General features: G+C 50.3%; 1 protein-coding gene across 2 annotated transcripts; it reads left to right on the top strand.

Annotated features, from left to right (window-relative positions):
• On the top strand, positions 1-27,349 carry PIK3CD (phosphatidylinositol-4,5-bisphosphate 3-kinase catalytic subunit delta). Of its 2 annotated transcripts, none has more exons than XM_027728544.2 (24): positions 1-37; positions 7,263-7,336; positions 7,700-7,863; positions 8,510-8,738; positions 9,112-9,341; positions 10,158-10,337; positions 10,935-11,084; positions 11,384-11,473; positions 12,182-12,403; positions 15,455-15,551; positions 15,937-16,067; positions 16,942-17,001; positions 17,190-17,357; positions 17,819-17,940; positions 18,077-18,220; positions 18,941-19,040; positions 19,612-19,790; positions 19,984-20,093; positions 20,711-20,789; positions 21,045-21,212; positions 21,921-22,044; positions 22,849-22,994; positions 23,232-23,364; positions 23,872-27,349. In XM_027728544.2, exons 3-24 carry the CDS (start codon positions 7,723-7,725, stop codon positions 24,007-24,009), a joined length of 3,141 nt encoding a protein of 1,046 aa, XP_027584345.1. In that variant the 5' UTR covers positions 1-37; positions 7,263-7,336; positions 7,700-7,722; the 3' UTR covers positions 24,010-27,349. The 2 variants fall into 2 exon arrangements, with proteins under 2 accessions (XP_027584345.1, XP_027584343.1); XM_027728542.2 differs by lacking the exon at positions 1-37 and adding an exon at positions 160-553.
• Positions 27,350-27,427: the final 78 nt, after the last annotated feature.

The following is a 27,427-nucleotide window of genomic DNA, read 5'->3' as shown; positions in this document are numbered from 1 at the left end:
GGAAGGAGTGAATCCCAAACCATTTCACATCTGCTGTGTGAGTAGTTTTACGCGTACATGCGTGCTGAGGACCTGCCCTGGTTGCTGTGCTGTCGCGCAGCCCCCGCAGCCCCCGCAGCCGCTCCCCGTGACAGCGAGTGCGGTTCGGGGACACGGCGCTGCGGCAGGAGGGTGGCAGCCATGTCACGCTCCGGACACTCTCGGTGCTCGGCTGCCGGGCTCGATCCCTCCCGCCGCATTCCCCGCGGGTCCCCTCCCGCTGCCCGCCCCGCGGGGGAGCGGCTCTCGGGGCACTGAGCGCTGCGGGACCCGCGCCGGGCTCACCCCGCGCCAGCGCATCCCCGGCGCGGAGCGGGGCCGGAGCGGCCCCCGCACGGCCCTGCGGGGGTTCCGGGGTGCGGGGGGGGCCGGGCCGGACCCGGTGGGCGGCCCTTTCGCAGCCGGTGCCCGACGCCCCTTTGCAGGCGGTGCCGGGGCGGTGCCGGCGGCGGGGCCGGGCCGGGAGCGCGGGAGCGCCCGGGAGCCCCCGGGGACCCCCCGGGCACCAGCGCAGGTGAGCGCCGGGATGGGGATGGGGATGGGGATGAAGGGAGCGGGGCCGCGGTGTCCCCGCCCGCCGCGGCCCCGGGGGTCTCCCGGTGCTGGGGGGGCTCCGCCGGGCCGGCTGCGGCAAATCCCGGCTCTGCCCGGGCTCCTTTAGCGAACGGCGCTGTTCTTCAGGGTCAAAAAAAGCGCTTCTGCTTTATGGAAATTTGGGCTTTCCGAACCCGGCGAGCTGCGGGTGGTGCGCGGGTTTGAGCTGCTTGAGGGTCGCCCTTGGCGCCGTGTCCCCCCCCCCTCCCAGGAGCGCTGTGGCGGTGGCAGCGATTGCTCGGTGTCACGGTGGGTGGGTGGATGGATGGATGGATGGATGGATGGCTGTTTTGGCCAGTGGTCCACCCCACGGGGAGGTGGTGAGCTCTTGCCCTGCTGTGGTGTCTGCCAGGCCTTTACCGGTGAGGTTTGGACTCATGGCACCTTGTCACCACAATTGTCACTCCTGGGTTTGGGGAGTGGCAACATCTGGTCGTCCAGCCCTTCCCTGAAGCAGGAGTTCCGTTGCTCATAGCCGTGTGTGTTTCTGCTGTGGGCTGGATTGTGTTTCTGGCAGGGCATGAGGAAGTCTCTTAAGAGCTCTCTGAAGAGAGTCTCTTAACACCCAAACACAGTGTGCTGCATGTGCCCGAGATGGGAACCTGAAAGTAAAGAAAGTTGAATGTCGTGGTAGAGGTCATTAGAAATGCATGACTTAGTTTTTTTTTCATCAACAAGATGCACCTGGGGGGTTTCTGGCATTGCCCACTCATGGGAGCAGTTGAAAAAGCCTAATTTCAGCAACCTCTTCAGCTGGAAGCTTTTATTTGTCACAACTTCCTCCAACTCCCAGACTCTGCCCGCATGAGCAGTAATAGCAAGAGTGCAAGGATGCCACAAGCACTTTGCCAGCATTTAAGGGTTACAACATCCTTCATGAGTTATAGGTTGTACTTGAGCATGTGAGAAAGCTGAAACACGTAGGAGTTCGTTGTTTGAAGTTGTGCATCAAACAATTGTCAGGGTTGGAAATGGAACTTTACACACTGTTGGTTTTCAAGCTCTTGCTTTAACCACTAAATATACTGTTTCCTACTAGATAGTTCCTCAGGCAATGCTGTGAGCTTGCCTAAAAGTTGATTGGAACTTTCCACCAGAGCAAGACTCTCGAGTCTCCCATCAGATGCTTTTCTCACTCTGTGATGTTCCTCTGTCTCTCTTTGGTGACACTGGTTTTCGTCCCAGGATGAGGTGTGGCTTTACATCTCCTTTTCTCTTAAGTTGCTTTACCTGAGCTCCTCTTTCCCTCCCTCTGGCTGTTCCGTCTGGTTGGATCTAAGGTTCTGCTGAGCTTGGACAATGGCATATTGCTCTGAGGCTCTTTCTGGAGCTGGGAGCCCCGGGAACTGCAGCCTGTTGTTATCACCACGTGTCCATTCTGCTTTCCTATCTCTGCAGTGACAACCCCTTCCATCATCAGCCCTGCACACAAACAAGGTTAGCTCCAGTTCAGATCACATTAGTGTACTTCTGCTTCCCATTACTTTTCCCCATGAGCCTGTTTTGTAGGAGCGTGTGTGTGTCTAAGGCGGGCATTGAGTTATATAAGAGCTCAAAGTAAAGAAGCCTTTATTTCATAAAGGGAAGGGCACAAGCCAAGGGAGTCTTTGGATCCAGCAGTTGTGTAAAGCTTGATTTTTGTAGTTTCCCCATAGCCAGAACACTTCCATGGAAGGTGGGAAAATCCATGGCTCTCCAGTGAGATCTTGATGCACAGAAGATGCTGATTTTTGGGACTTAAGTGCTGGTTTTTATCAGCCCTTCTGGTAGGGAAGAGGATGCTCTGTAGTGTCTCAGAGGCCTGAAGAGTTAGGGGGGTGTGTTGTCATCCCTTGCCCAGGTGTCCTGGGTAGAGTCCATGGTACATCCACATCAGTCTAGTTGTTTATGTAATTAAAAGTGATTAATCAGGGGCTTAGAAATCTGATAAAAGGCATCATCAAACCAATGTAACTATGTGTCTGCCATGTAGAGCTGGATGAACAATGAACTGCTGCTGAAAGAATGAATGAATCAGTGCAGGGGATTGTGTGGCAGGATATGAGAGATCGATGCACAAACAGAAGCTGATAATCTGAAAAAAACCCTTTATTTGATTTTTATATTTAGTAGAGGTAGAAGTCATATTACAGTAAACCAAATAAAGGAGATTAGAACATTTTAAACTAGGATTAGAGGAAGCAAACCCTGGAGGTACAGAAGCCAATGCCTTTGATTTTAGGGGTTGTTCAGTGTTTGAATGCTTCTCCACACCTTTTCAGGGGGTCCCAGTTTTTCCTCACCCAGTTCACGAGCCGAGTCTTGCACTTGTGTGTGTGTTGAAGGAGGAACCAGAGACAGACAGAGCTCTGGTGCAACTCGGGACTGTGCTGAAGGTGCAACACTGTCACAGGAACTGAAAGAGAGCAGTGATGGCCTGATGGCACAGTTGGGACACAGATCTGCATTTTACAGGAAGAATAATAGAAGTTAATACATCTGTATTTCACAGGAAGATTAGTGGAAGTTGTAAAGGAAACACCTCTGTGACATGAGAGCAAAAATCTATCTTACTAATGCCAGTTATGCCAAAGGGAAGCAGCTACACGTGTTTTTTTCTGTGTGATTAAGTGACTGGCACTGGGGGTGAGTCCCCTGCAAGGCTGGAGTCCCCCACGTGCAGGAAGAGTTTGACACACTTACCTGCTGCAGGGCTGTTCACAGTCTGTCCTGGGGGGTGGGAATTTGTGGGTTAATTTTACAGTGCAGAGTGGACTTGTTTCAACTTGTGACCCCGACCAGAGAATCAAGACCAAGCTTAGAACACTTTCAGAACACTCACGGAAAGCTCGGGGTCGGTTCAGACCTGCCAGGTGCCCACTGACTGTGTGGCAAAGACGTGTCTAACACGTGTGCACACCAGAATTCCCGTGGGCCCTTCCCCCAGCAGAGCTGATGCCAGCAGGGAAAGGGCCTTCCTGCTGTATCCCACACAGCACCACCACCTGCTCGTTTCTTATAAACTCAGGAGGTGTTTTGGTGGTCCTGGGGTTTAGTAACTTTGCGATTTGTTCGTGGGTGTCAGAGCTCCCGTGCAGCCTCGCGGGGCTTTGGGCAGCGCCGCTCCCCGGGTGATCCTGCCAGCCACTGCTGGCCCTGTGCTGCAAACACCAGAGCTGTGTGGTTGACAGACTTCACAAGGGGAAATTTGTGTTAGTGTGCTTTATGGCAACATGCCAGAAATACTGGCTGGGTAGTCTCAGGTGTGTCTGTTACGCTCTGTATAAATTTACTTTTACCTGCAAATATGCCTCAGGTGTGTTCCCTCCTGTCACTGGTGTCTTGCCTATATTTTCTACATGAAATTTAGTAAAATTGGGGGTTTATTTCTGTCCTAGCAGGCTAGTCATTGCCTAGTCCCATGTGCACATCAGCTCTGCCTTGGCCAGCTCTCCTCTATGGTAAAGACACACATTTATTACCTTTACACTAATTACTGCAAGGGGAAACCTTAAGGAGGGCAAAGCAGCCTGTAGCTTTCCTGCAGCAAAGTGAATCATGAATTGAGACAAAGGGAACAGAGGAAGTTGTGGACTTGCCTTCATCTGAAAAGTGGAATTTTGTCTCATAATTATTTTCCTCCACCTCTTTTTCTGCCCAGTGGTGAAGAGGACTGGGCATTGTGTGATGGGTTTGTTGCATGTGGGACTCTAAGGAAGTGATTAGTACCAATGGGTGCCTCTTCCCTGATTGCTCCCCTGGGAAGTGACTCCACACCTCAGAATTAATGAGGGATTATGGAGAAATTGTCCACTACTGGGAGACTTTGCTGCTGCTGTGCTGCTCTGAGCCAGAGGCAGGGGTCAGTGTGGAATGGCTCCACGTGGATTTCATCCCTAGTTTCCTGCCAAAGTCTGTCTTGCACAGTTTTTTAACTTTTGCCTTACAAAAATATTCCACGGAGCAGAAATACCTGTGAAAAGGGGGAGTGCACTTGAATTGTCCAGGAACTGTGGGGAACAACTTTGTGTTTGGACTCATGGGAATCTCCTGCTGGGCACGTGCTCCATGCTCTGGGGCCTGTGTTGGGTGACAGGGAGCACTTCCCTTCCTCTGACGGGGTCTGAGAGGTCCAAAGAGATGCTGTGCCTGCAGCTGGAGAGCTGCTTGAGAGCTCTCAAGAGAGTTTGAGAGCTTGAGAGTTTATCATCAGCCCGAGAGCAGCAGCTGTGAGAGCCCCACAGCTCGGTGGGCACAGCCTGTCCCACAGCAGGGCCCTCCCCCGGCCTTGTGCCTGGTCGTGCCTCTCATTTTCACAGCCAGTTCCCATCCACTGGGCTTCCTTCTGGTGGAAAATGCAGCCCTGCACCTGCCTTGCACCCCAAACCCAGCGTTTGAGGGCTGTGGGAGATGTGGCCGGCGGGGGAGGAAGATCTGTCGTAGGAAGATGTGGGTGGGGGAATGTGGAAGTATTCTAGCAAGAAGATGCTTTGGGGTTTATTGCAGCAGGAAGAGTGAGAACTGGGGGTGTCTTACAGTAGATTGTGGGTGGCTGCAGCCCAGCGTTGACAAGCAGGGGTCTTTGGTAACCTGTGTGCCTGGGGAGGTTGGTTCTGTGGGTTTACATCCCTCTAAAACACGAAGCTCTGTCTCACCCTGGCTTGCCCTGGCTCTGAGAGATACACAAGTTGTACAGGAAACTACTTTGTCAAGTGTGGGTTGATTAACTTGAACCTCAGGCTACCAGACCTACAGGCCAAAACCCTACCACAGGATGGGATTTCTAAAAATAATCTGCTTGTCCACCAGGATGAAAGTCTGAGGTGCTGCTGGGGCTTTAAAAACTGTCAGTTACAATGGAGAATCCTTTGTTTTTTTTTAAAGGCTGCTGCAGTGAAAGACAGAGTATATCTCAAAAACAACCCTGACAAAAAGGGGTGATGCTGCTATTCATAAATGGCAAAATGACCCAGAGAAAAGGGAGTTGTAGTTACTTTTACTCAGGAGGTCAAGATAGTGCAAACAAGGTTACAGCCTGGAGAATTCTCTTCCATATCCCAAGGCAAAAGGGAAGGTGGAAGTGAGGTGGTGCAGGAGTACCAATCTATGCAGACCTTGCCTCATGTAATAATTGTCACACTGGGTCAGATCTGAGGTTCAACAAACAGAGAATTCTGAATTTGGCAGTGGGAAGGGGAGAGTCTTGGCGAATGATGTGTTAGAGATGGTGAAATTCCAGTGTTATTCTTCCTTTGGTATATCCACTCCAGGATATGGAAAAACCCTTCTACATCCCTCTAAATCAGTGAGCTGGGAAAGACAAGGTATTGAACTTGACATTGACATTTTAGTGTTCATTGCTTGGACAGGCACCTCGTATCCAGTGGGATGTGGTGACAGGTAGAAATGCTCAGCAGGAGGAAGCAGTTCAGCCACTGCTGTGTCTTCTGTCTCTGCTGGTCACTAGGGTTGTGGTGGTTTGCTGATTTAGGCTGAGGCAGCAGATATGCCAGAAACTTGCTGATTTTATTGTTAATGGGCAGAAAACAAGGCCAGCTTGTTTTTCTTTATTCAAACTTTGAACCTTGCCTCCTCCCCCTTTTCGTGCCCTCCCTCTTCAGGCACATTCAGGGTGGTTTTTGCGGTCTCCCTATCCGGTGGCTGTGTGATACAGCCTGTGCACTGAGGAAGCAGGACAGATAAAACATAGCTCATGTTTCTGGGAATCCTGACCTCAGTGCTGACAGGGAAGTGGTGTGCTCTCCCAGGACCTGGCAGATAAGATGCTGCTGGGCTCCTTGTCGTGCTGAGGCACAGGGCTGGCTCGGGAGGAGCTGCCAGCAGGACCCCATGGTTTGGGGGACCCGAATCTCCAGCAGCACATTGCTCAGCCTCTCCCAAAGTTTCCACACTGGCAGCTGCAAAGCCGTATTTTGAGTTGTGAATGAGCAAATTTTGTGCTGGTTTTATGGGCTGAGGGTAAGTGCTCAGGGCAGGAGGCTGAAACCTTGGCTATGGAGCATCTTCCAGGCTGTACCACTGGGATGTTCCTCTGCTGACCTGGTGGAAAACCCTGGTAAGTGAGAGGGAATTGAGGTGAGCTGGTTCCTCTGCTGAGGTGTTTGGAGAGAATTGGTTAGAGCCACCTCCCTGTCTCCTGCTGGGAGCCAATTCCACCAGTCCCAGTCTCCCCCAGCACGTGGGGACACCACATTCTGCTGCTTGTCATCTGTGCAGGAAACTGGAGTTTTATTGCTGGAGTATTTTGCTTGTGGGCAAATGGGATGGAGTGTGAGGGTGTCTCTGACTTTGGTCTTACGTGTCTTTGAGAGAGGAAATGTCCAACTGGCTTCTGGTGAATGCCTTTTGTTTCATCCTGTGTTTGAAAGCAGCAGTTTGTACCTGAGAGCCTTCAGATTCTTGTTCTCCTCTTTGCATTCCTTGGGTGTACTGAGAATAAATTGTAGAGCCCTGCCAAGGGAAAGGCTGCAGACAGAATTAACAAACTTATTTTGGTTGCCTCAGCCCTGAACTTCATCTTTCTGATGCTTGTAGAGGGAGGGGATATACAGCAGAGTAATATTTGTTTGTGTGTATAAAAATCCATGCATACTTGGAACCAGCAACAACTCTCTTTCTCCCTCTTGCAGGCTGGAACTGAGCTCTGGAAAAACAAAGTGGAGCTTGGAGCATGTGGCCTGAGGATTGCCTTACACAGCCAGGGGTAGGGACTCACTGTTTCTCTTGGCTGCTTGGTCATAGATGAGCTGTTGGGACAAGTGCTTTTGTTCTCAAGTAAAGATAATTCTTTTGTTTCATCCTCAAATGCACATGTAGATGTTAATCCCAGTCTAGAAGGGATTAAGAGAGGGTTGCACTGAGATAGAAGCAAATGCAGTAGTTACATGTGGCTTAAAGACACCGGATTGGGAAGTTGACTAAAGTCCATGTTTTCCTGAGCTATGAGGCTGTGCTGACCTTCCTTTCTTTGGGTTATTTTTCACTTTAACTCTCAACAAAACCCAGCACAGAATTGAGCAGACAATATGTGGTCAACAGCAACAGGCTATTTTCCCTTTTCTTGCAGGTGGTAGCTGAGCAGTGAGCAGGATGCCCCCAGGCATTTACTGCCCTACGGAATTTTGGTCCAAGGGGGAAAACCAGAACATCCAGGTGGACTTTCTGCTGCCCACAGGAATATACTTAAACCTCTGTGTGCCCTGCAATGCCAGCTTGGGCACCATCAAGCAGGTAACAGCCTTGTTCCAGCTGCTAGGTAACAGGTTTGTGTCAGAGCCAGAGGCCCATCTGCTCCAGAGGTTTGTCTATAGCAGACACTTAGGATGAGAGTAAAAAATGGGATATGAACAATCACGTGGGAGTGCTGTCCCCTGGGAGAGGAGGATCTTTGGGAACTGGGTAGTCTTGACAAGACGTGAGAAAAGCTCTTGGCTCTTGTCATAGATTTCATGTTACTGGGGGCAAGGTACTTATCCCAGTTTTGCTTCCAGTGTGAGTAATTCCTCTGTTTCACAGGGTCACAGTCACAGGTGCTTTCTGTGAGGATCAGGTGGGGGTTATTTAAACACTCAGGTTGAGGGATTTACCTTGCCTGAAACAAAAGGCAAGCATGAGAAAAGGAAATCAGTTAAAGGCGCTTGAAATTAAACCCACAGAGCAGTTCAGCACGAGCTGGGAGTCACCAGAGTGGGAAGCAGCCTGGGATTGCAGGTCCAGGAGTGCTGGGAGGAGGCTGGGCTGTGCATTGCCTTTCCTAAGTGGTGTATCCTGGGAGAGCGAGGGCGTGGGTGACAGCGGAGGTCGGAACCGACCCGCAGCGGGGAAGCTGCAGCTGTGGCAGCGCAGGGAGGGCTCACTGTGCTGTTGTCTGGCCCAGGTGGTGTGGAAGCACGCCCAGTATGAGCCCCTGTACCACATGCTCAGTGACCCCGAGGCCTATGTGTTCACCTGCATCAACCAGACGGCCGAGCAGCAGGAGCTGGAGGACGAGCAGCGGCGGCTCTGCGACATCCAGCCCTTCCTGCCCGTGCTGCGCCTCGTGGCCCGGGAAGGGGACAGGGTCAAGAAGGTCATTAACTCCCAGATCAGCCTGCTCATTGGGAAAGGTCAGTTCCCCCCTTATCAGTCAGGGGCTGCAGGTGGGACTGCTCCTGTCCCAGACTCCCTGGGGCAGTGCTGGAGCCCTGCTCATGCGGGAGGTGGGATCAGCAGGTTTGATCTCCAGTGGGTCCGGTGAGGGAACAGTGGGAGTGCAGACCCAAGCCGGGGGATCCCTCCTGCTGGATGAGGGCTGGGGTAGTTGAGTCAATAGTAAATCATCAATAAATGATTGCTGGTAGCTTGGCTGACTCTTCTCCTCTTGGCCACATATTAAGCATGTGTTCAGGAAGACTCTTTCACAGGCACTTGAGTAAAAGGCTCATTTCCCCCCTTGGCTGCAGATGCTCATTTTGCCTTTCCCCCTTGCTCTCCACTCAGGTTTGCACGAGTTCGACTCCGTTCAGGATCCAGAGGTGAATGACTTCCGCACCAAAATGTGCCAGTTCTGTGAGGAGAGAGCAGCAAAGAGGCAGCAGCTCAGCTGGGCAGCCTGGATGGAGTACAACTTCCCCTTGCAGCTGGAGCCCATGGCCAAGGGCTTTGGGACTGGCTCTCTACAAACCCCCACCAAGAACATTTTCGTCAACGTCAAGTTCCAGTCTGGAGGGGTAAAGCACAAACTTTTCTGTGCCAGTGTTTGGTGGTTTGTGCTTCCCCTTTGGGACCCTTTGGGCATTTGGAGACAGAATAATGTGTGTGTGGACAGTGTTTCCATGTGTTCATCTTCATTCTCCAGATTCCTCTGCCAGTGGAGATGGTTGGGAGGGAGACTCTGAGCCTCCAACCAAGGGAGCTGTTCCCCTTCCTGAACATGCCTTGGGTGTACTGGTTATCTGGTAGCTGAGGTTGCTGCATGTTAATGGGGTGGAAATGTTTTGGTTTTGGGTAGGAGAGGAGCACAAAATCATTCACATGCCTTTCCTTTGGAAGCTCACGAGTCTGCTCAGCTCATGCTCAGCACACACTGCTTACAGGCACCAGCCTGTGTTGCCCGTGGGCCCCTGGTATTGCCTGCTACTCCTAATTAATGTTATTTTTGCATGTTGTGCCTGGGCATGAAGCAGAAGCCATGCCCAGGGAGAAGGGCCTTCCAGAGCAGTGTGTTTGAGCGTGGTGACCCTTCCACCCTGTGCCTTGCTGCTGGAGTGACAGTGGGAAGGTTTTTAATGACTGGCAACCACGTGAGCTGGTGATTCTGCTTAAACTGGGCTTGAAGTTCCTGATTTCCAGCCTCACGCTTGCGCTGCTGAAACATTCTCCCGCCCAGTTTGGCAAACATCCCTACTGGTTGGCTGATGTCTGTGTGATTCCAGCTCCCCGTCCTTCTCCTTGTTGTCCTCAGCAGGAGGGCTGTTACCTGTGTGTGTGCTGCCTCAGCCCTTTGCTGGTGTCTGACGGCCTGTGCTGTGTTGTTGGGATTGCAGGAGAGCTTCACCTTCCAGATCTCCCCGAAGGAGTTCCCCATCACGCTGATGAGCTATGCCATCAAGAAGCAGGCGACTGTGTTCCGCCACGAGACGGTGCAGAAGCCAGAGGATTACACCCTGCAGGTGAACGGGAAGTGGGAATATCTCTACGGGAACTACCCCCTGTACCAGTTCCAGGTGAGCCTCGTGTCTTGCTTTATCAAAGAATCTGTTCCCTCATGGCCTCCTCTTGCTGGGGGCATGGACTGAGACATGTTAGCAAGGAGACAATGCTGTTTACAGGAGTGCAGCACAGCAGTGACAGGACCTGGGTGCTATTCAGGGCAAGGGGTACTTCTGGCAACTTAACAGGTCCTTATGTTTTCGGGGGCCAGTGATCTTAGCCTGTCTCTGGGTGCCAAGTGCTGTGTAAATACATTTATAGACCATGGTTCTGGAAGTATTTGCTTGCTTGCGTGGTGGGCTGGGGCTTCTCTTCCTGAAAGCTGGGCAAGTAATCCTGTAAGCTGTGTTGTCCTGGCAGGGCAAACTCCTCTTGGGAGTGCTGAACCCTTCTCAGTGTTTTCCCTTAATGCAGCCATTTGAGTGCACTGATGAAATGCCAGCTGTGAAAGGCACTTCATATTCTCAGCTCTGGCAACACGAGCCCAGGCTCATGAAGCAAGAGGAGATAAATTAGAACTGAAGTTTGATTGTTGCTGTGTCCTCTCCTGGCTCCTTCAGCCAGCTGTGGTTTGTGTGATGGCTCTGACCCCCCTGCCTCTGTCTCTGCAGTACATCCGCAGCTGCCTGCACCGAGGGCTGACCCCCCACCTGACCATGGTCCACTGCTCTGCCATCATTGCCATGAGGGATGAGCAGACCAACTGCATTGCCAGCCCCCCAAAGATGGCTCCCAAGCCTCCCCCGCTCCCCAAGAAAAAGGTAAAAAGGGGACAGTGGTCTGTGGGGTCCCCTCAGCTTGTCTGTAGATGGAGATGCTGACCTGGGCTGGGAACAGCAGCTGGTTCTCCCTCCTCTCTCAGGATGAGTCCCTCGCAAGGGTCTCAGAGGTGGGAATTTCCAGGCAGCCTTCCAGCCCCCTCCACGGCTTCCCTGGTTGTCCCAGGCTTCATGTCCTTTCCTGTGGGAGCAAAAATCATGTGATGGGAGCTGAGTTCTGGTGCTGGCTTGAGAGGTCCTTGTTCCATTTATTTCTGATCAGAACCCTTTTCTCTTTCCAGCCAAACTATGGTTCTCTCTGGTCCTTAGAGCAGCCTTTCTACATCGAGCTGGTGCAAGGCAGCAAGGTCAATGCAGATGAGAGGATGAAGGTGGGTACTGACTCACTCTGGGGTTTTGTACTCGGGCTTTTCCCGTCACATCTGTCTTGTCTGTGTGGTGAGGGCAGCAGTGGCTGCAAGTGTGATCTCACCTGATCCTCTGTGGTGCTTCATCCAGCCTTTGGGCAAGTTCTGAGCTGCAGCACAGCAGGAAGGGGAAGGGAACTGGTCAGGCAGAAGCCCAGCCTTAGAAACACTGCCCTGCCAAAGCTTCTGCACAGCCAAGCAGAGCTGCTGCCCTGTGGTGATGGCATTTTGCAGTGGTGTGGAGGGACGGGGAAGCTGCAAAGAGCAGAGGAGGGGAAGTGCAGCTCTGAGAAGGGAATGATGGGAGAGGTGGTGGCTGGCAAAGTGAAGGCAGAAAGCAGGATGCAGCAGGCCCTGGGATATGCAGGGTGCTTGCCATGAAGGGGGAGCAGGGGAATGGCTGCCTTTTGGGAAAGGAAGCAAATAGGGCAGGAATATATCACGTTATACAATGTGCAAGTCTGCATTAAGTAAGAAGATAACAATGCCCTTCCTGAAGCTGAGTAAAGATAAAGACTGAAGAACTGAATGTCTCAATGATTTGGGAAAGAGGCAGGAGCAGGACATCCTGTTCAGGGTGCCCAGTTCCACTCCTCTCCTAATCGTGTGCCTTCAGCAAACAAGGCGATTCCCCACGGGTTCATGGTGTTCCCTTATTTCTCTTTCCCTCAGCTGGTGGTGCAGGCAGGGCTGTTCCATGGCAACGAGATGCTGTGCAAGACAGTGTCCAGCTCAGAAGTGAATGTGTGCTCAGAGCCCGTGTGGAAGCAGAGGCTGGACTTCGACATCAACATCTGTGACCTTCCCCGCATGGCCCGGCTCTGCTTCGCCCTCTACGCCGTCATCGAGAAGGCCAAGAAGGCACGTTCCACCAAGAAGAAGTCCAAGAAAGCTGTAAGTAAAGCCAGTGTGGGGCTGAGCCAGGCTTGCCAGGGCTGGAGGGCAGAGGACACCGCTCTGAACCAAGGGCTCTCAGGAGACTTTCTATTAATAAAAGGGCTTACAGAGTAACGGCCAACTTCTCCAACAGGAACGGGAAGCTGAGGAGTGGCTGCCTGTTGGGAAGGTTGTTTAAGTGTCATTTCTCCTCTAGAAAGGCCATTAAGAAACATGCCCAGCATCTGACTGCACTTAAAGAGGAATCACTTGTGGTGGTGGTGTCTCCGTTTCACTGCTCTGCAACTTCCTTGTTTGGTAGTTGAGGTTAAACCATCGTCTGTGTTGCATTTTCTTTCTAATAAGGTCTTTCCTGCAAATCCCCTGTGGAGCTAATTAGCAGCTAGGAAGGGGGAATACACTGAGGAATGTAAATACTGGTTATGGCAAAGCTGGAGGTAAAATGAAAGTGCAGGTTCTTCAAGGTTACTGTTGTTCAGGTGTAGCAAACTGGGGATGGAAAGTGTTAAATCACTTTGGAAGCTCTTGATTTGAGCTTCTTTAACTGGAGAGGTGGGGATATTCCTCACTTTCCTCACCTCTGCTCCAAAACTTCTAGCCCATTAATGGTTCAGTAACTAGATCCAAGTGCAGCCTGTAACTGAATTCCAGGTTTCCCAGAGTTGTATCTTAAGCTCACGGCCTCGAGCTCTTTGTATGTGAGAATTTTCTTTATGAGCAGCAAATGCACTTGTTCCTCTGCAAATTATTGCTTGTGTGGCCACAAAAACACTGTTTTCATGCCCCGGAGAGAGGGTTAGTCCTGCCATCCTTACTAGAGTGCAGAGAAATGAGGGGCTGGCTGACAAATGTGATCGGGGAAGATGTTGGTTGCAGTTCTACTCCCTCCCTTTCTCTGCTGGGAGGTTCACTGGGCTTTGTTGGGCTGACATCAGTGGGGTTCTCAGGGTTACTGTGCAGTCATGTCTGGGAGCAGCAGACAACTCATGAATCCTGCTTGTGGGGACCAGTCTCTGGGTTGGAAACTTCAGACTGGAAACGTTCTGAGGACGGGACCAGGATCAACCTTTTTATTGTTGTTTTTTGTTATTTTAGAATAGCACAGTCCCAGCTCCTGCTGGAGGCTTTTGTTGGACAGAAGATCTGATTCATCTACAGGCTGGATGTTTGTGACCGCTCTGGAATAATATTCAGTTTTGAAACAGTCAGAAGGAAATCTTACTGTTCTGATTGGCAAGACAAACCCAGTCTGGTTAGCTGAGTTGTTAAAAGGATCTTAACGAGGTGGATGCATTCTGATGAGCTTTTAGTTTAAAATCACCTTTACTGGAGCTGAGCTCTGCACAAAAGGATTTTTCCACACGTTGAGCTGCAGCTCTGGGTGAGGTGCTCAGAAATCATTTAAAATGATTGGTAAGAGCAGGTTACAGCCAGAGTGCACCCTGATTTTTTTCTTTATTTTGTTTTTTTTTATTATTAATCTTTTTCCTCACCCAGAGTTAATGCCATGCATGTTGTTTTCTCTGCAGACTGAGCAGAGCAGATAGGTGGGACTAAGTCGTTTACTACCACAAAAACAGACGTGTTTTCAGGCTGACTGAATGAGTCACAGGGTTAATGTCACCCAGAGGGTTGGCTTTCAGTGTTTCTCTAAATCATGCAGGAGATGTCTGAATTTAGAATGCTGAATCCTTGTTTTGCTGGGCCTTATATCTGCCAGGAATCTTGCCTTGTGTTTTGGCAGGCTCTGAGCTGTGGTTTGCTGCCATTTACTCTGTCAGAAAAGGTTATTGCTGGTGTTTTGTTTGGCTTTTCCCCGTGATCTAGGAGCTGATGTCTCAAAGGGGATTTTGCTGAAGATACTTAGTGTAATCAAATCAGCTCCAGGGTTTGTGAGAGGCCGCTGGGAAGTGATTCATTTTGTCACCTTAGAGGGAAGTGGGGACTCTGTCACCTCCACCAAGCCTGTGGTGGCCTTGGGGGTAAGCCTGCTGAGCTCTCTAGAAGGCCCCAGTGGAAGAAGACGTGTCACTGTGGTTCCCTTCACACACGATGCTCTTTGTGGGTGGGTCTGAGCAGAGTTTTTGCCACGTAACCCCTTTTCCAGTTGGTTTCTGTGCTCGAGCCTTGGTGTGCTCTGAGCTCCGAGTGCTGGTGGTGCTGAGGCCGTGCTATGAGGTAAAGTGTTCCATCTGGGGGACCTGACTGCAGGAAAGCTTAGGTCACTTGTGGAGTATGTGTCTGGCCCGCTCTGGGGGAGGGAGCTGGGCTGAGCAGGGAGACAGGTTCTTTGTCTTGGCCGTGTCCCAGTCCCGTCACCTGCTGGAGTCTCCCTCCTCCAAAATGAGCCTGGCTTGGGCTTGTGGGTTTTATTTTGGGGGTGTGGTGGGGGATTGGCAGCATAAAGTTTGATTCCTACAGATAGTGTTTATTCTCGTACAAAGGAGCCAAGCCTTTTTTCCCCTATTATGAGCTATTTCTAGCATTCTTAGCCCAGTTTTCTGCAGTCATGTGAACTCCGCGTTCCCTGTTTCAACATTAAGGTTCTTCTCCCTCCCCCCACACTGTGAAATATAGGAAATACCTCACAGCTCCTTCAAATATCATTGAGTGTAGAGTAACAAGGCCTTACTGGAAACTTTGAGGTTCTTTAGTTATAAAAAGTATCAGGTGATGAATTTTTAGCCATATTTGTGGGGGGTGTTTGGTGCCATTCAGCGCTACACAAAAGACCTCAGTTTTTGGCAAACACCTGAATTTGATGTCATCTTGTACTTTTAGAGAACTTAAAAGTTAGGCAGACAGGATGGCTCCCTGGTACAATTTTTTGCAGAAACTCTTTGATGAGGGGGTCCCCACACACTCTTGAATGGGAAGTTCCCCGCCTGCAGGGATTTGCAGACTTGGAAAAGATTGTATAACTTTGGATTCCTGGACATTGTGAGGCCTTTGGATGGGGATATCTCACTTCCTTGTTAGTTCTTCTCTTCCCTTCACCCCCCCTTTAGCAGTTACAGCCCCAAATGAGCTGCTGTCTGTGCCCTGCAGGACTGTCCCATCGCCTGGGTCAATGTCATGCTCTTTGACTACAAGGACCAGCTGAAAACCGGGGAGTGCTGCCTGCACATGTGGTCCTCCTTCCCAGGTATGTCAGGAGATGGAGCTCCTGTCTTGTTTTGCGTCTTCACAAAGACAGGGGTGCCCCAGGTCCTGCCTTGCTGTCCAGTTCAGACCAGCAGACCCTGTGTGGTCACTGCTCTGTGCTGTGGTGGCATCCAGAGCCCTGCCAGGGTGAAGGCCTTGTGCTTGGCATTGCACATGTGACACAAGGGGTGGCTGCTGACCTGCAGATGTCATGTGCACCTCACCTGGGAGAGGTCAGGGCAATGAAGGAGCTGCTCAGGGCCGGGCAGTGCCCGGTGGCAGAGCTGGGGGCTGGCAGTGCTGGGGGCTGGCAGTGCTCTGTGCTCTGCTTTCTGCACCAAAGCTTCACGTTTGGGTCCAGGGGGTTTATGTGCTTTGCTTTTCAGACGAGAAAGGGGAACTTCTGAACCCCATGGGCACAGTGCAATGCAACCCCAACACTGAGAGTGCAGCAGCCTTGGTCATCTGCTTCCCCAGCGTGGCAGCACATCCCGTGTATTACCCGTCCTTCGAGCAGGTAGGACACTTGGGACAGTTTTTTGGGAGACACAGGAATTCCCTGGCTGTGCTGGGGTGGGAGCATCCAGTGTCACTGTCCCTTGGGCAGTTGGGCACAAGCAGACTTGATAAATAGATATTAGTGACTGAAAATGTGACTTTTTCTCTTAACTAACGGACCTTTGGGTGAATAGTTTTCCAAGCTGTGAATTACTGAGGTGAAGTTGCTCTTATAGACAAGAACCTGTTTAAAAAATGGGTTTAACTGAGCTGCCTTTAAACTGCAGGCAGTGTTAAACTCTGTAGGGAGGAAGAAGAATAAAAGGGGAAATGAGTGAAAACAGGCAGCCTTTCAGCAGAGTGATAATGTGTTGTGTTGGGTGGGGATTTTCCATCTGTCACTGCAACTGGGCAGACAAGTGGAAGAAGAAATGTGCCTGTTACAGGGGAGAAGGGGGCTCTGCTCTGCCAGGGCATGCCTGTGTGCTCCCCTCAGTGCAGGGTCTGGCTCAGGGGGTGTAACAGGCTGTGCCAGTGCAGGGGGGGCTCGGGCAGCACTGACTGCTTGGCAAACACTCCCCAGTTCTGAGAATCTGGGATGGGTCATGTTAGCCTGGAGCTCAGTGACCCAGAGCTCATGAGCTCTCTGGGAGTGCAGACGTGCCCTTTTGGGGGCAAGGACTCATCCCTTCATCCTTGTCACCACCAGGGCAGGGGCAGCATGGGCAAGGGGGGTCCTGCTGAGTCCCTGACCTACACTTGGGCTGTGAGAGGTGTGATTCCCTTCTCCAGAGGTGGCAAGTGACTGACCTCTAACACAGCATAAATCCCTGAAGTGGTGGTGAGCTAGAATCACTGAGCAGTCTTCCTCAGACTCTTTATTTGTGTCCCAGCTGCTGGAGTTGGGGAGGAATGGAGAACCACCCCGAGCTGCACCAGAAGATCCTGAGGAGGTGAGTCTTCTGACACCACTTTTTCAGCTATGTGCAAACCTGGTTTCATGGATCAAGTCAGACCTTTCCACCTTACCCCACCAGCTTTTTCCACCAAAGTGGGCCATGCCCCAGTCCTACAGGGTCTCTCAGCCTCTGGGTTGAGACTGAGCCCTGTGTGTGCTCTTTCCTGTGATTCCCACGAGCAGAAGCTGCAGCTGAGGGAGATCCTGGAGCGGAGGAGCCACACGGAGCTGTACGAGCACGAGAAGGACCTGGTGTGGAAGATGAGGTACGACATCCGCGACCAGTACCCACAGGCCCTGGCAAAGCTGCTCATCATCACCAAGTGGAACAAGCACGAGGATGTTGCCCAGGTGAGGAGGTTGGGGCTAGCAAGCCAGGACTCCCTTTTTGATGCATCTTTCAGTGCCTGCATTCCTGTGTTGTGCTTGGGGGCCCAGCTTGGCTGGGGACATTTCAGGGTGCCCCAAAGGAAGGTTTTCTGTTCCCAGCTGAGGTTTGCCTCTGTGGGCTGTCCCAGATTTATTACTAACCAACAAGGTCTTATTTATTCCTTCAAAAAACTGGAGGCAAGGGAAAAAAGATCTGTTTAATTCATGGGAAAAATAGGATCTGGATTGGATATTCTTAAATGACAGTGAGAGACCAGCACAAGACACCTCAGGGTTTGACCTGGTATTTGCAAACTTGCTGTGAGGCATCTATAAATAGTGACCCACCACAAGGAGCTGCTCTTCCATCAGCAGAATTTCAGATTTATATTCATTGTCATGAAACCTTGTGCCTTTTTTTTTTTTTTTTTTGACCATTACAGATGATTTCCCTGCTTCAGACCTGGCCAGAGCTGCCTGTCCTGAATGCCTTGGAGCTGCTGGATTTCAGCTTTCCCGACCGTTATGTTGGTTCCTTTGCTATCAACTCATTGAAGAAGCTGACGTAAGTGTCATCCCCAGGGGACAGAGCCCCTTTCTATTCCTGGCCAGGGCTGCTGAGGGGGGCTGTGAACAAGCCTGACAGCCTTGTCTCTGCAGGAAAGATGAGGTTGTCTTTTCTGTTTCCCTTCTGCCAACAGAGATCATGATGTGTTCCAGTACCTGCTGCAGCTCGTCCAGGTGCTCAAGTACGAATCCTACTTAGACTGTGAATTAACCAAGTTCCTGCTGGACAGGGCGTTATCCAACCGCAAGATCGGCCACTTCCTCTTCTGGCACCTGAGGTGAAGGGCAAATCTTTTAGGCTTTTTCTCAGCAATTGAGTGAAACCAGCATTCTCTGGTTTCTTTGTTGTGCTGTGGAGTGGGACAGCAGGCCTGGCTGGATGTGGAGCTGACAGGGTGTTTGTTTGCTGTCCCTTAGCTTGTGTCTCCCACCTAAGCGTTGATGGGATTTCCTTGCTGTGTTTCCCAAAACCCAGAAACTGCTGCTTTTTACCTTGGGCAACTGAGTAAGAATTATTTCATAGACTTTCCTGAGCTGGAAGAGACCCACAAGGATCACCGAGTCCAGCTCTCCAAGAGGGGACAATACAGTTTTTTGTTCATTTATTTTTGTCTGTTGTAGTTGGTGGAGTTCGGCTTAGGTTCTGTTTTCAGAGTTTTTGTCTATATGTGTATATACACACACACAAGCCTGTGAGCTGGAATTTCCTTTGGACATCCATGGCCACCTACCAGCTCTGAGCCATAAGCCCTGAACTGTTCTTGCTCCCCAAGTGCCGTTCTCAAAGGAGTGGTTAGTGATTTAGTCACACAGAAAATGTCTCACCCATTGGTTTTCCTCCATCACCTTCTGGGGTTGGGGGCATATTTTTTTTTCCTTCCCCATTACACAGAAAGAAGCAGCAGCCAATATTCTGCACCCTCCTGGTGTGGGTATGAATGGGAGGATGAGTCAGTCATGCAGTGAGTCAGCACTGCTGTAACCTCCCTTCTCCCCAGGTCAGAAATGCACGTTCCTGCTGTTTCCCTGAGGTTTGGGCTGATCCTGGAAGCTTATTGCAGAGGCAGCACCCACCACATGAAAGTTTTGATGAAACAGGTAAAAATCGCTTTTAGCCATAAGGTTGACTTCCCTCTTGCTTGGGGCTGGTTCTCAGCTGTTGGCTTTTCCAACTTCACGTTATCAGCAACACAAAAAAAGCCTCGTAACTGCTCTGTTGGTTTTGGCACATCCTGTTGGGAGCCTGGAGATCCCCATCACGTGTGAGTTCCCTCATCTCTTACTCACCCACACCCCCCCCAAATCACACTGTGTGTCTAGAATGGTTTGAAATCTCAAAGAGCAGTGCTGTTATTAGATAAAGTGGCTGAGTTATCATTTAGTGGGAGCTGGTCACAATTGGCTGATTCAGAGCAGTGCAGTCACTACCTTCCAATGCCTTTGTGCCCAGAGCAGAGTATCCACAGTTAATTATGGATCTCTCTCAAGCAGATACTACTAAATTTGTTTTGTTGCAACATGTGAAATTGCTACAAGTTGAAGAGAAAATAAGAGGTGCAACCGAGGTTTCCATTTCACGGGAGGTTTTAATGTTTTTTAAACTTCCTCCAGGAATTTCCTATTTGTTAACCCTGTTCCAACTCTCTTTTTTTTTTTTTTTTTTTTCCAGGGAGAAGCACTCAACAAGATGAAAGCTCTGAATGACTTTGTTAAAGTGAGTTCTCAGAAGGCCACCAAGCCTCAAACCAAGGAGATGATGCATGTGTGCATGAAGCAGGAAACGTACCGTGAAGCACTTTCCCACCTCCAGTCCCCCCTGAACCCCAACATTATCCTCGCCGAAGTTTGGTAAGGAAGGGAACTGCACCTCTTCACCTGTGCTTTGTTTGGCAGTGGAGCCAGGTTTCAGGTTATCCCAAGGTTCTTTCCTCATGGAAGTCCCCACTCCACCAGTGTTTGTAGGTGCTGTTGAACTGGCAGCTTGGATGGCTGCTTTTTTAACAGATGGGAACTCTGATGGTAATATCTTTATTTCCTCTAGTGTGGATCAGTGCACCTTCATGGACTCCAAAATGAAACCTTTATGGATTGTGTTTAATAATGAAGAGACAGGTGGAGGTGGAGTGGGCATTATTTTTAAAAATGGAGATGGTAAGTCTTTATTTAATGGCTCTGAAAACATATCCTTTAGTCTCAAGTATTTACTGTGGTGAGTGGGCCTAAATATGGACAATCAAGATGTTGTGGAAATGAGGACCTTTAATGTTTTGAGGTTTTTTGGCACTAATCTGGAAAGATAATAAGCTCCCCTCTATATTTCACCTGCAGCCCTCTTTCCTGTAGATTTTAGTGCAGGCGTGGCTGGATACCCTTGAACAATAAACCCGAACCTGATGTGAGGTGTGAAGGAGCTCCAGCACTCTGAGCTCTGCAGGGCTGGGGTGGCTGCTGCTCACTGCTGTGTCCAGGCAGATATTTCTGCACTGCCACAGTGACTGCCATGGCAAGAGCTTGGGCAAATTGAAGTAGCCTGTACCTCCCTTAGTAAAATCATGGGAGTTAAGGTGCCTGGTGGGGTGGTTTTACACTGTTCCTGCAGCAGCAAACACTGCTCTGTGCTGGTGTTCATTCTGAGCTGGACCAGCAAGTGACAGACGTGGCAAAGGCCCCTCCAGCAGCTCTGCTGCAGGGACAGAACAAGGGCCACTTACAGGAGCACTGGAGAGGGGACACTGGGAGGTCCTGATGCCCCTTTTTCCCCTGTACAGATCTGCGTCAGGACATGCTGACCCTGCAGATGATCCAGCTGATGGACATCCTGTGGAAGCAGGAGGGCCTGGACCTGAGGTGAGTGGTGTGCACACAGTTGTCCTACTGCAGTGATAAATCATGGCTGGTGAGGCTGTTTTTCTCTGCAAGCTCATTTTGCCCCCAGCAGGTCTGTCTGGTGTGGTGTGAGCAGCTGGGCAGGTCCTGTGGTACTGGGGAACAGAACTGCAGAGGAGAGATGGAGGAGACATGGCAGCCAAGGGAAAGCTTAAAAGTCAACACCACCCAGTTCTGGGCAGGATTTCAGTGGAAGGGTTTCTTTCATCTCTGCAGGATGACCCCTTATGGCTGCCTCTCCACAGGAGACAAGACTGGGCTGATTGAGGTGGTCATGCACTCGGACACCATCGCCAACATCCAGCTGAACAAGAGCAACATGGTGGCCACGGCAGCTTTCAACAAGGACGCGCTGCTGAACTGGCTCAAGTCCAAGAACCCCGGGTGAGCGGGCTCCCCTTTCCTCAGTTTCCCTCAGTCGTGCACATTTCCAAGCTGTCCCACAGTGTCTGTGGCTGCTCCCCTGCCTGGCACACCTGAAGGCGTCTTGTGGGTCTGTGTGGGTTGGGAGCAGAAATGGAGGCAGCTGGGTTGCTGTTGGCAAGCTCGTTGTGATCTTTGGTAGCCTAAGGTAACACTGCCCCCAGGCTGGATCCAAACCCTGGTCCTGTTACTTTCCCCAGACATACACAGTGTGGTGGCAGCTGGAAAAGGGGCAGGAGGAGTAGTGCCAGAACTGGGAGGTGAAAAGGAAAGGGGCACAACAGCTCTGTAACCTGGGGGTTTACTGGACAGAGAAACAGTAGCAATGCATCAGTGCTGTTCTGGTGCAGCAGGGCCACCAGCAGGAGTCACTCTAGGAGCCCTCTTTGTCTTTGGGATCCATGGAGATCTAGAAATGAGGTAATTTAGTTGAGACTAAATAATTTTCGCTGAGATTGTGGCGACAACCTTATTCAGACCCCTTTAATTACAGGCAGTTACTGCAGCTCCTTTCTGTCCAGCAGGGGTGGGAGTCCTGCCTCGGGAGAGCTCTGCAGGAACCCAGACGTGATTCCCTTCCTTTCTCCTGCAGGTTTGCAGGGGGAGGAAGCTCTGAAAAGAGCTTTCCAAAGTGAAATTCTCTTTCCATCTCTTCCTTGCCCTCTCTAGGGATGCCTTAGACCAAGCCATCGAGGAGTTCACCCTCTCCTGTGCCGGGTACTGCGTGGCCACGTACGTGCTGGGCATCGGGGACCGGCACAGCGACAACATCATGATCCGGGAGACAGGACAGGTACAGGCACTGCTGGGGGGCTGGGACAGGGGCCTGATAACACTTACTGTGGACAGAGACATCCCAGTGCAGTCCCACCTCCCCTCCAGCCGAGGCAGGCTGGGCCAATGTGCTCGGTGAGCAGCTCAGTGTCATCAGGAGTGTAAATCCAGTTTTATCACCTGAACTGCAGCATCGCTGCCCGGGGCTGCTGGAGCTCCCAGAGCTGCTCTGCACAGGCCCCTCGCTCCCTCAGCCTCCTTAGGGAGCTGATGCTCCCCAGTACAGAGCCTGGGGACTGGGATTTGGGGGTCACAGCCCCTCTGTAAAACTGCCAGGGTGCCCCAGGCTTTGCACAGGAGCCTCCTCCCGTCGGGGTGCAACGACCTCACTGGGCTTGGTATTTAAAAAAATACCCAAAGGAGGGAAAAAGAAGCCTCAGCTGAGGAAGTAATATTTTGTAGTGACTTCAAAACAGGACAGTTTCTTTCTGCACTGCCTGGGACTGCAGCCTGCACAGGCAGGTGCCCATGGAAGTGCTCTGCCTCCTTCCACTAGTGACACAGTAAATCAGGTATTTCTTCAGATATATCAAGCACTGAAGAGGCAAGTGCCCTTTCTGTCTTACCAACATCTAATCACACGAGAAAGTATCTTGGCAAGTAAACATTGTCTCTTTCCAAAGGGGTGCTAAGGGAGAGGTCATTTTTTCTCCTTCCAAAATCCTCTGGTCACTTCTGCTGAATTCAGTAACTGAAGAGAACTCAACACTGATCAGCTAAAATAGATACTGTTCTAAAAACATTTTTCCTTCTTTATTTTCAGCTGTTCCATATTGATTTTGGTCACTTTTTGGGGAACTTCAAGACTAAATTTGGTATTAACAGAGAACGAGTTCCTTTCATCTTAACCTACGACTTTGTGCACGTCATCCAGCAAGGAAAAACTAACAACAATGAGAAGTTTGAAAGGTGAGTGCTGGGAGTGGAAAACTGACTTCAGCTTTTTAATCTCTGCATTTTTAGAATTTATTTCCAGCAATATGTAGCCTGTACACGTGAAAGTAAGTAAATTATCATCTACCTGTTGGAGAAGGTGACAGAGCTGGGTATCATCCATGGAGACAGCAGGGTTCAGACTGATCTGTAGCTTTGCTTTATAAAGTGGCAGAGTTTGCAGTGTTCACTCCTTTGCCATCTCTCTTTCAGGTTCAGGGGTTACTGTGAGAGAGCCTACATGATCCTGCGGCGCCACGGGCTCCTCTTCCTGCACCTCTTTGCACTGATGAAAGCTGCTGGTCTGCCAGAGCTCAGCTGCTCCAAGGACATCCAGTACCTAAAGGTGAGAGAGGCAGAGCCCAGGCAGGGGGAAAATCTACACCTGATCCTGTGGCTCAGGGAGGAGGAGTCAGTGTGGAAGGTGTATTAGAAGCAGAAAGAAGGAGTAGATGCAGGACATGGGAAATGCCAGGTACTGGTGCTCAGGAAATCACTGGAGGTTCTTCATCCTGAGGGCAGCAGGTACCTTCTAGAACCAGTTTGCAGGGAAGGAGACAAAGGCCTTTGGCTGTGCATCATTTCCTGGTCCCAGTTTGCCCCTTAAGTGATGACCACACATCCCTGGCCAGCTGCAGGACAGCATCTTTGTAATCAGCAGAGTGGAATGGAAGCATTTTATTAGTGAAAAACCTCATGCAACTAAAGTAACCATTAAAAAACATTAATGGCTGTTCCCTTCCTACTCCGTGCTCCTTTCAATGGGGTAATATCTTAATGAGTACACATCTTACTAGTTGAGCTGCTAATTGCTCACAGTGAGGCCACACTGAATTGTTCCTCTCACCTCCAGGACTCCCTGGCTCTTGGGAAAACCGATGAGGAGGCACTGAAGCACTTCAGGCTAAAGTTCAATGAAGCCCTGCGAGAGAGCTGGAAAACCAAAGTGAACTGGCTGGCACACAACGTGTCCAAGGACAACAGGCAGTAGAGCAGCAGAGCACAGCCCTGCTCCAGGGCCACAACACCCGCACTGAGCCCAGCCAGGCAGACAGGCTGTTAGGGAAAGACTGGGGGAAGTTGCAGAGTTGAAGATCCCCCACCTGCATTCCCAGAGATCAGACATTGCTCCATGACTGAAAAACTGCTGGCCTGTCCTCAGCCACACCCCCGTGGCTGCTGTAGAGCTTTGGGGGACAAGGGAGAGACGTGAGGCAATAAAATTACTGCGTACAGTGAAAGGTAGGTAGAGGTGCTGTACCCTTAAGAACTCATTAAGCTTCAAATACATCTTCTAATGGAAGAGTTGAGGCAGTTGTAACATCCTTCCAGTGTGCTAATGTCTGTATTTATATTTTCTTGAGAATTTAGCTGAACAGAGGACCTCCCCCCCATCCCTGTAACCCATCTTGCAGGTCACCACCATTACAGCTCAGAGGCTTTAACTTCAGCACTGCCCTGTGTCACTGTCCACCAAGGGGGGGATCAGTTTAAAGAGCCCTGAAGCTGTCTTGGACAAATGGTTTTACTCTGCATTGTGACAGGATAAAGATACTCACACTGTCATATTGCTTTCTGTCTGCTCCAGAGGCCAAAGTGTTCTCAAACTGAGCTGGAACTCAGCTGTTGCTGGACAAAACTGAGGCCACAACAGCAGGTTCAGTGGCCACTGGATCAGGTAGTTTCTTTGCTTTCCCAAGTCAGGCTTTAGTTGAGCCTCAAGCAGTTCCTGCATTTATTTTGGTTTTAAGCCTGAAAACAGTAAGACTGCATTTTCCAAAGGGGCATGGAATGTTTGTGGCTCCAAGTGCCTCCTGCTGGGGTACATTAAGAGCTGGTTTGCCACCTGGTCTCCCTGTACCATGTGTGTGCAGGGCAGTGCCCCACACCTACACAGTCCCTGGGATCCAACACTCAGCTCCAGAGGCAGCTGGCACAGATGGCACCGTTCTGTGCCCGAGCTGTTGGGCCAGACTGCCCTCCTGTGCAAGGAGTGCCAGGATGAGTGGGTTTAACACTGAAACACTTACAGCAAGTTGCATCTCAACTCCCATCTTCTTGCAAATGTATTTCCTGTTCTTTTCCCCCCTCTTCCTCCTCCCAGCCACAGTCCAGACTCCTGCCCTGCTCTGAGAGCTGCTGGCAAGGGCTGGGGGTGTGGGGGGGCTCAGCTGTGCCGGTGCCTGAATTGGGACACAGTGTCTCCTCCAGCCTCCTCCCCTTCCCATGGCCTCCTCAGCCTCCTTCCCCTCTCCCACAAGGTGCTGGGATCAATCCCACAGTTCTGCTGTCACAGCTCTGTCTCCAGGTCATGGCCCCACCAAGAGCAGCTCTGGGTGCTGGGCTTGCCCAGGGACAGGGAGCAGGAGCCACTGCTGGACACAGGAGGGTGGGCAGGACCTGCTTCCTCTGCCAGTTCCTTGGGTCCTTCCTTCATTTCCCCACACCCTCAGGTTCCTGTGGAGGTACCACCATTCCTGCCCTCTCAAGGAACAGCAAAGTCTAATTCTCAAGACACCCCCAAAGCTGAATCCTGTACTTCACTTGTTTGCCTTTAATTAGGTTCACTGTAAAGTGTTTTTTAAACTCTTTCACTCCTCTCATGTAGGTAAAAATAGAGGCATTGCAGATCCTGGTTCTCAGGTAACAACAGGTACATGTGTTGTCAAATGATGGACTAGACTCTCATAAATTTAGCATTCAAGTCTGCTTTAAAATTCCCACAGAAGCAGCAAGTTCAGGAGACTGAACTGGCCTGTTTAATAAATCTTCCCTTCATGATCTAAATTTGATTTGATTTTTGCACCCAGCACATGGGTGCAACTCATTCCTGACTTTCAGCTCTGTTTGATAATCAGGTACCCCAGTACTTTAAAATTAAAAAATACTGCCCTAGAATGGCTGTTTAAGTCCCCCTTTTTTGTTTAAGGGGATCAGTTCAAATCTGTCAGCTGTGCAGCTGGTGAAGAGCAAAGTTAACACTGCTTTATAAAACAGTAACTTTTTCTGTAAGAAGAAATAAATAGTAAGTAATGCCAAGTTTGGTCAGTGAGGGGAATCTGAAACACCTGGAATAAACCCTTCTCTACCTTTATATCCCAACAGGCACTAGCAGTGTTACAGTTTCTAATCTAAATTGTGGTTTAAAGTACTTACTGTGTCTTTTCATAGAAGATATTAAGCTGTGGGGTCTGGTCTGTTCTGGTTTGTACCTATTCAGACAAACCAAGTTCCCTCTCGAGCACCTGTTGGTAGAAGCAGCAGTTCTGGCCTAGAAAACACTTGATTTTAGTTTTATGTAACCCTTTTCCTGCACCTTTCCAATGATCCTGGGTGTGACTGAAGCAGCACTCAAGCTCTGACAGCTGTTTTGGTACTAGAAGGAAATCCTGCAGGATTGAGAGCTCTTTGCAGGCTGATCAGACAGTGAGAACACGCCCTGTGCCTCTGCTCCATTTCAGAGAATAAATATTGCTGTTTCTTTCCTTATTGAACTAATTTACAGAGCAAAAAGTGTGCCCCAGGCAAGGTGAGATGCACTGAACCCACCCCCTGATCAGGTTTGTACGTTCCTGTGGAAGGGAAGACACTACAGTTCTGTGCCTGGAAAAGCAATTCTCTTGCATTGCCACAACCTGCTCTTCCAGGAGCCTCTGATGTGCCTGGTTTCCAGGCTCCCAGCAGGAACCTCAGGCGCTAATCAGAGTTTTCCAGCAGTGGCTCCTGTCCCCTGTCCTTCAGTGTGAGAAGTGCAATAAGACAAAGGTGTCTCAGTGTCAGTGCAGGGACTGAGCAATTCCCCAGGGGTTTCTCCACCCGGCCCAGTTTCACAGAGGTTACTCAGTCTGGAAACTTGACTTACCCACAAGAAGTAAAAATCCAGTGAGTCATCACGTGGACCTTCTTCCTTGGACACTCCTGGAAGAGCATCTTTGTTGAAGCTCTGATGGGTCAGCAAAGAGCCTTTGACTCCAAATCCACAAAGCAGCAGCTCCTCACCTGATGGTTTTGAGCCAGTGAATTGTACTGAAGATTCAAACTTAAATCACTTGCAAAAATATTCCATTTCACCATAAATAAGTGGCTTCTCATTTTATAAATATGCTCAGAATGATAGACCTATTTCTATTTATTTAGAGATGTTTCTGTCATTTTTTTTTAACTCACTCTGTACAAACTGATTGTGCTTATTCTGTTGCCTTTGAAAAAAAGAAGTATTTTTTTAAGCCAAACTGTGGTTCTGCGAAAAGAGAATGTTTACATGTTTAACTTTTCAGTTGCTTTAGGTACATGTTTTGTAAGTAAAAAATAAAAAATATTGATAAATTGTCCACAGATGCTGCCGAGTCTTTCTGTGCTTGAGATCAACGAAAACAAAGACTCCTCCTCCCCCAGCAGAGGCAAATTAA

This window comes from Pipra filicauda, unplaced genomic scaffold (assembly GCF_003945595.2).
Source record: "Pipra filicauda isolate LSUMZ 115617 unplaced genomic scaffold, ASM394559v2 scaffold87_size3191425_pilon, whole genome shotgun sequence".
In the NCBI taxonomy this organism is placed as follows: Eukaryota; Metazoa; Chordata; class Aves; order Passeriformes; family Pipridae; genus Pipra; species Pipra filicauda.
Note: the sequence above shows the minus strand (reverse complement) of the source record. Positions and strands in the feature narration are given on the sequence as shown.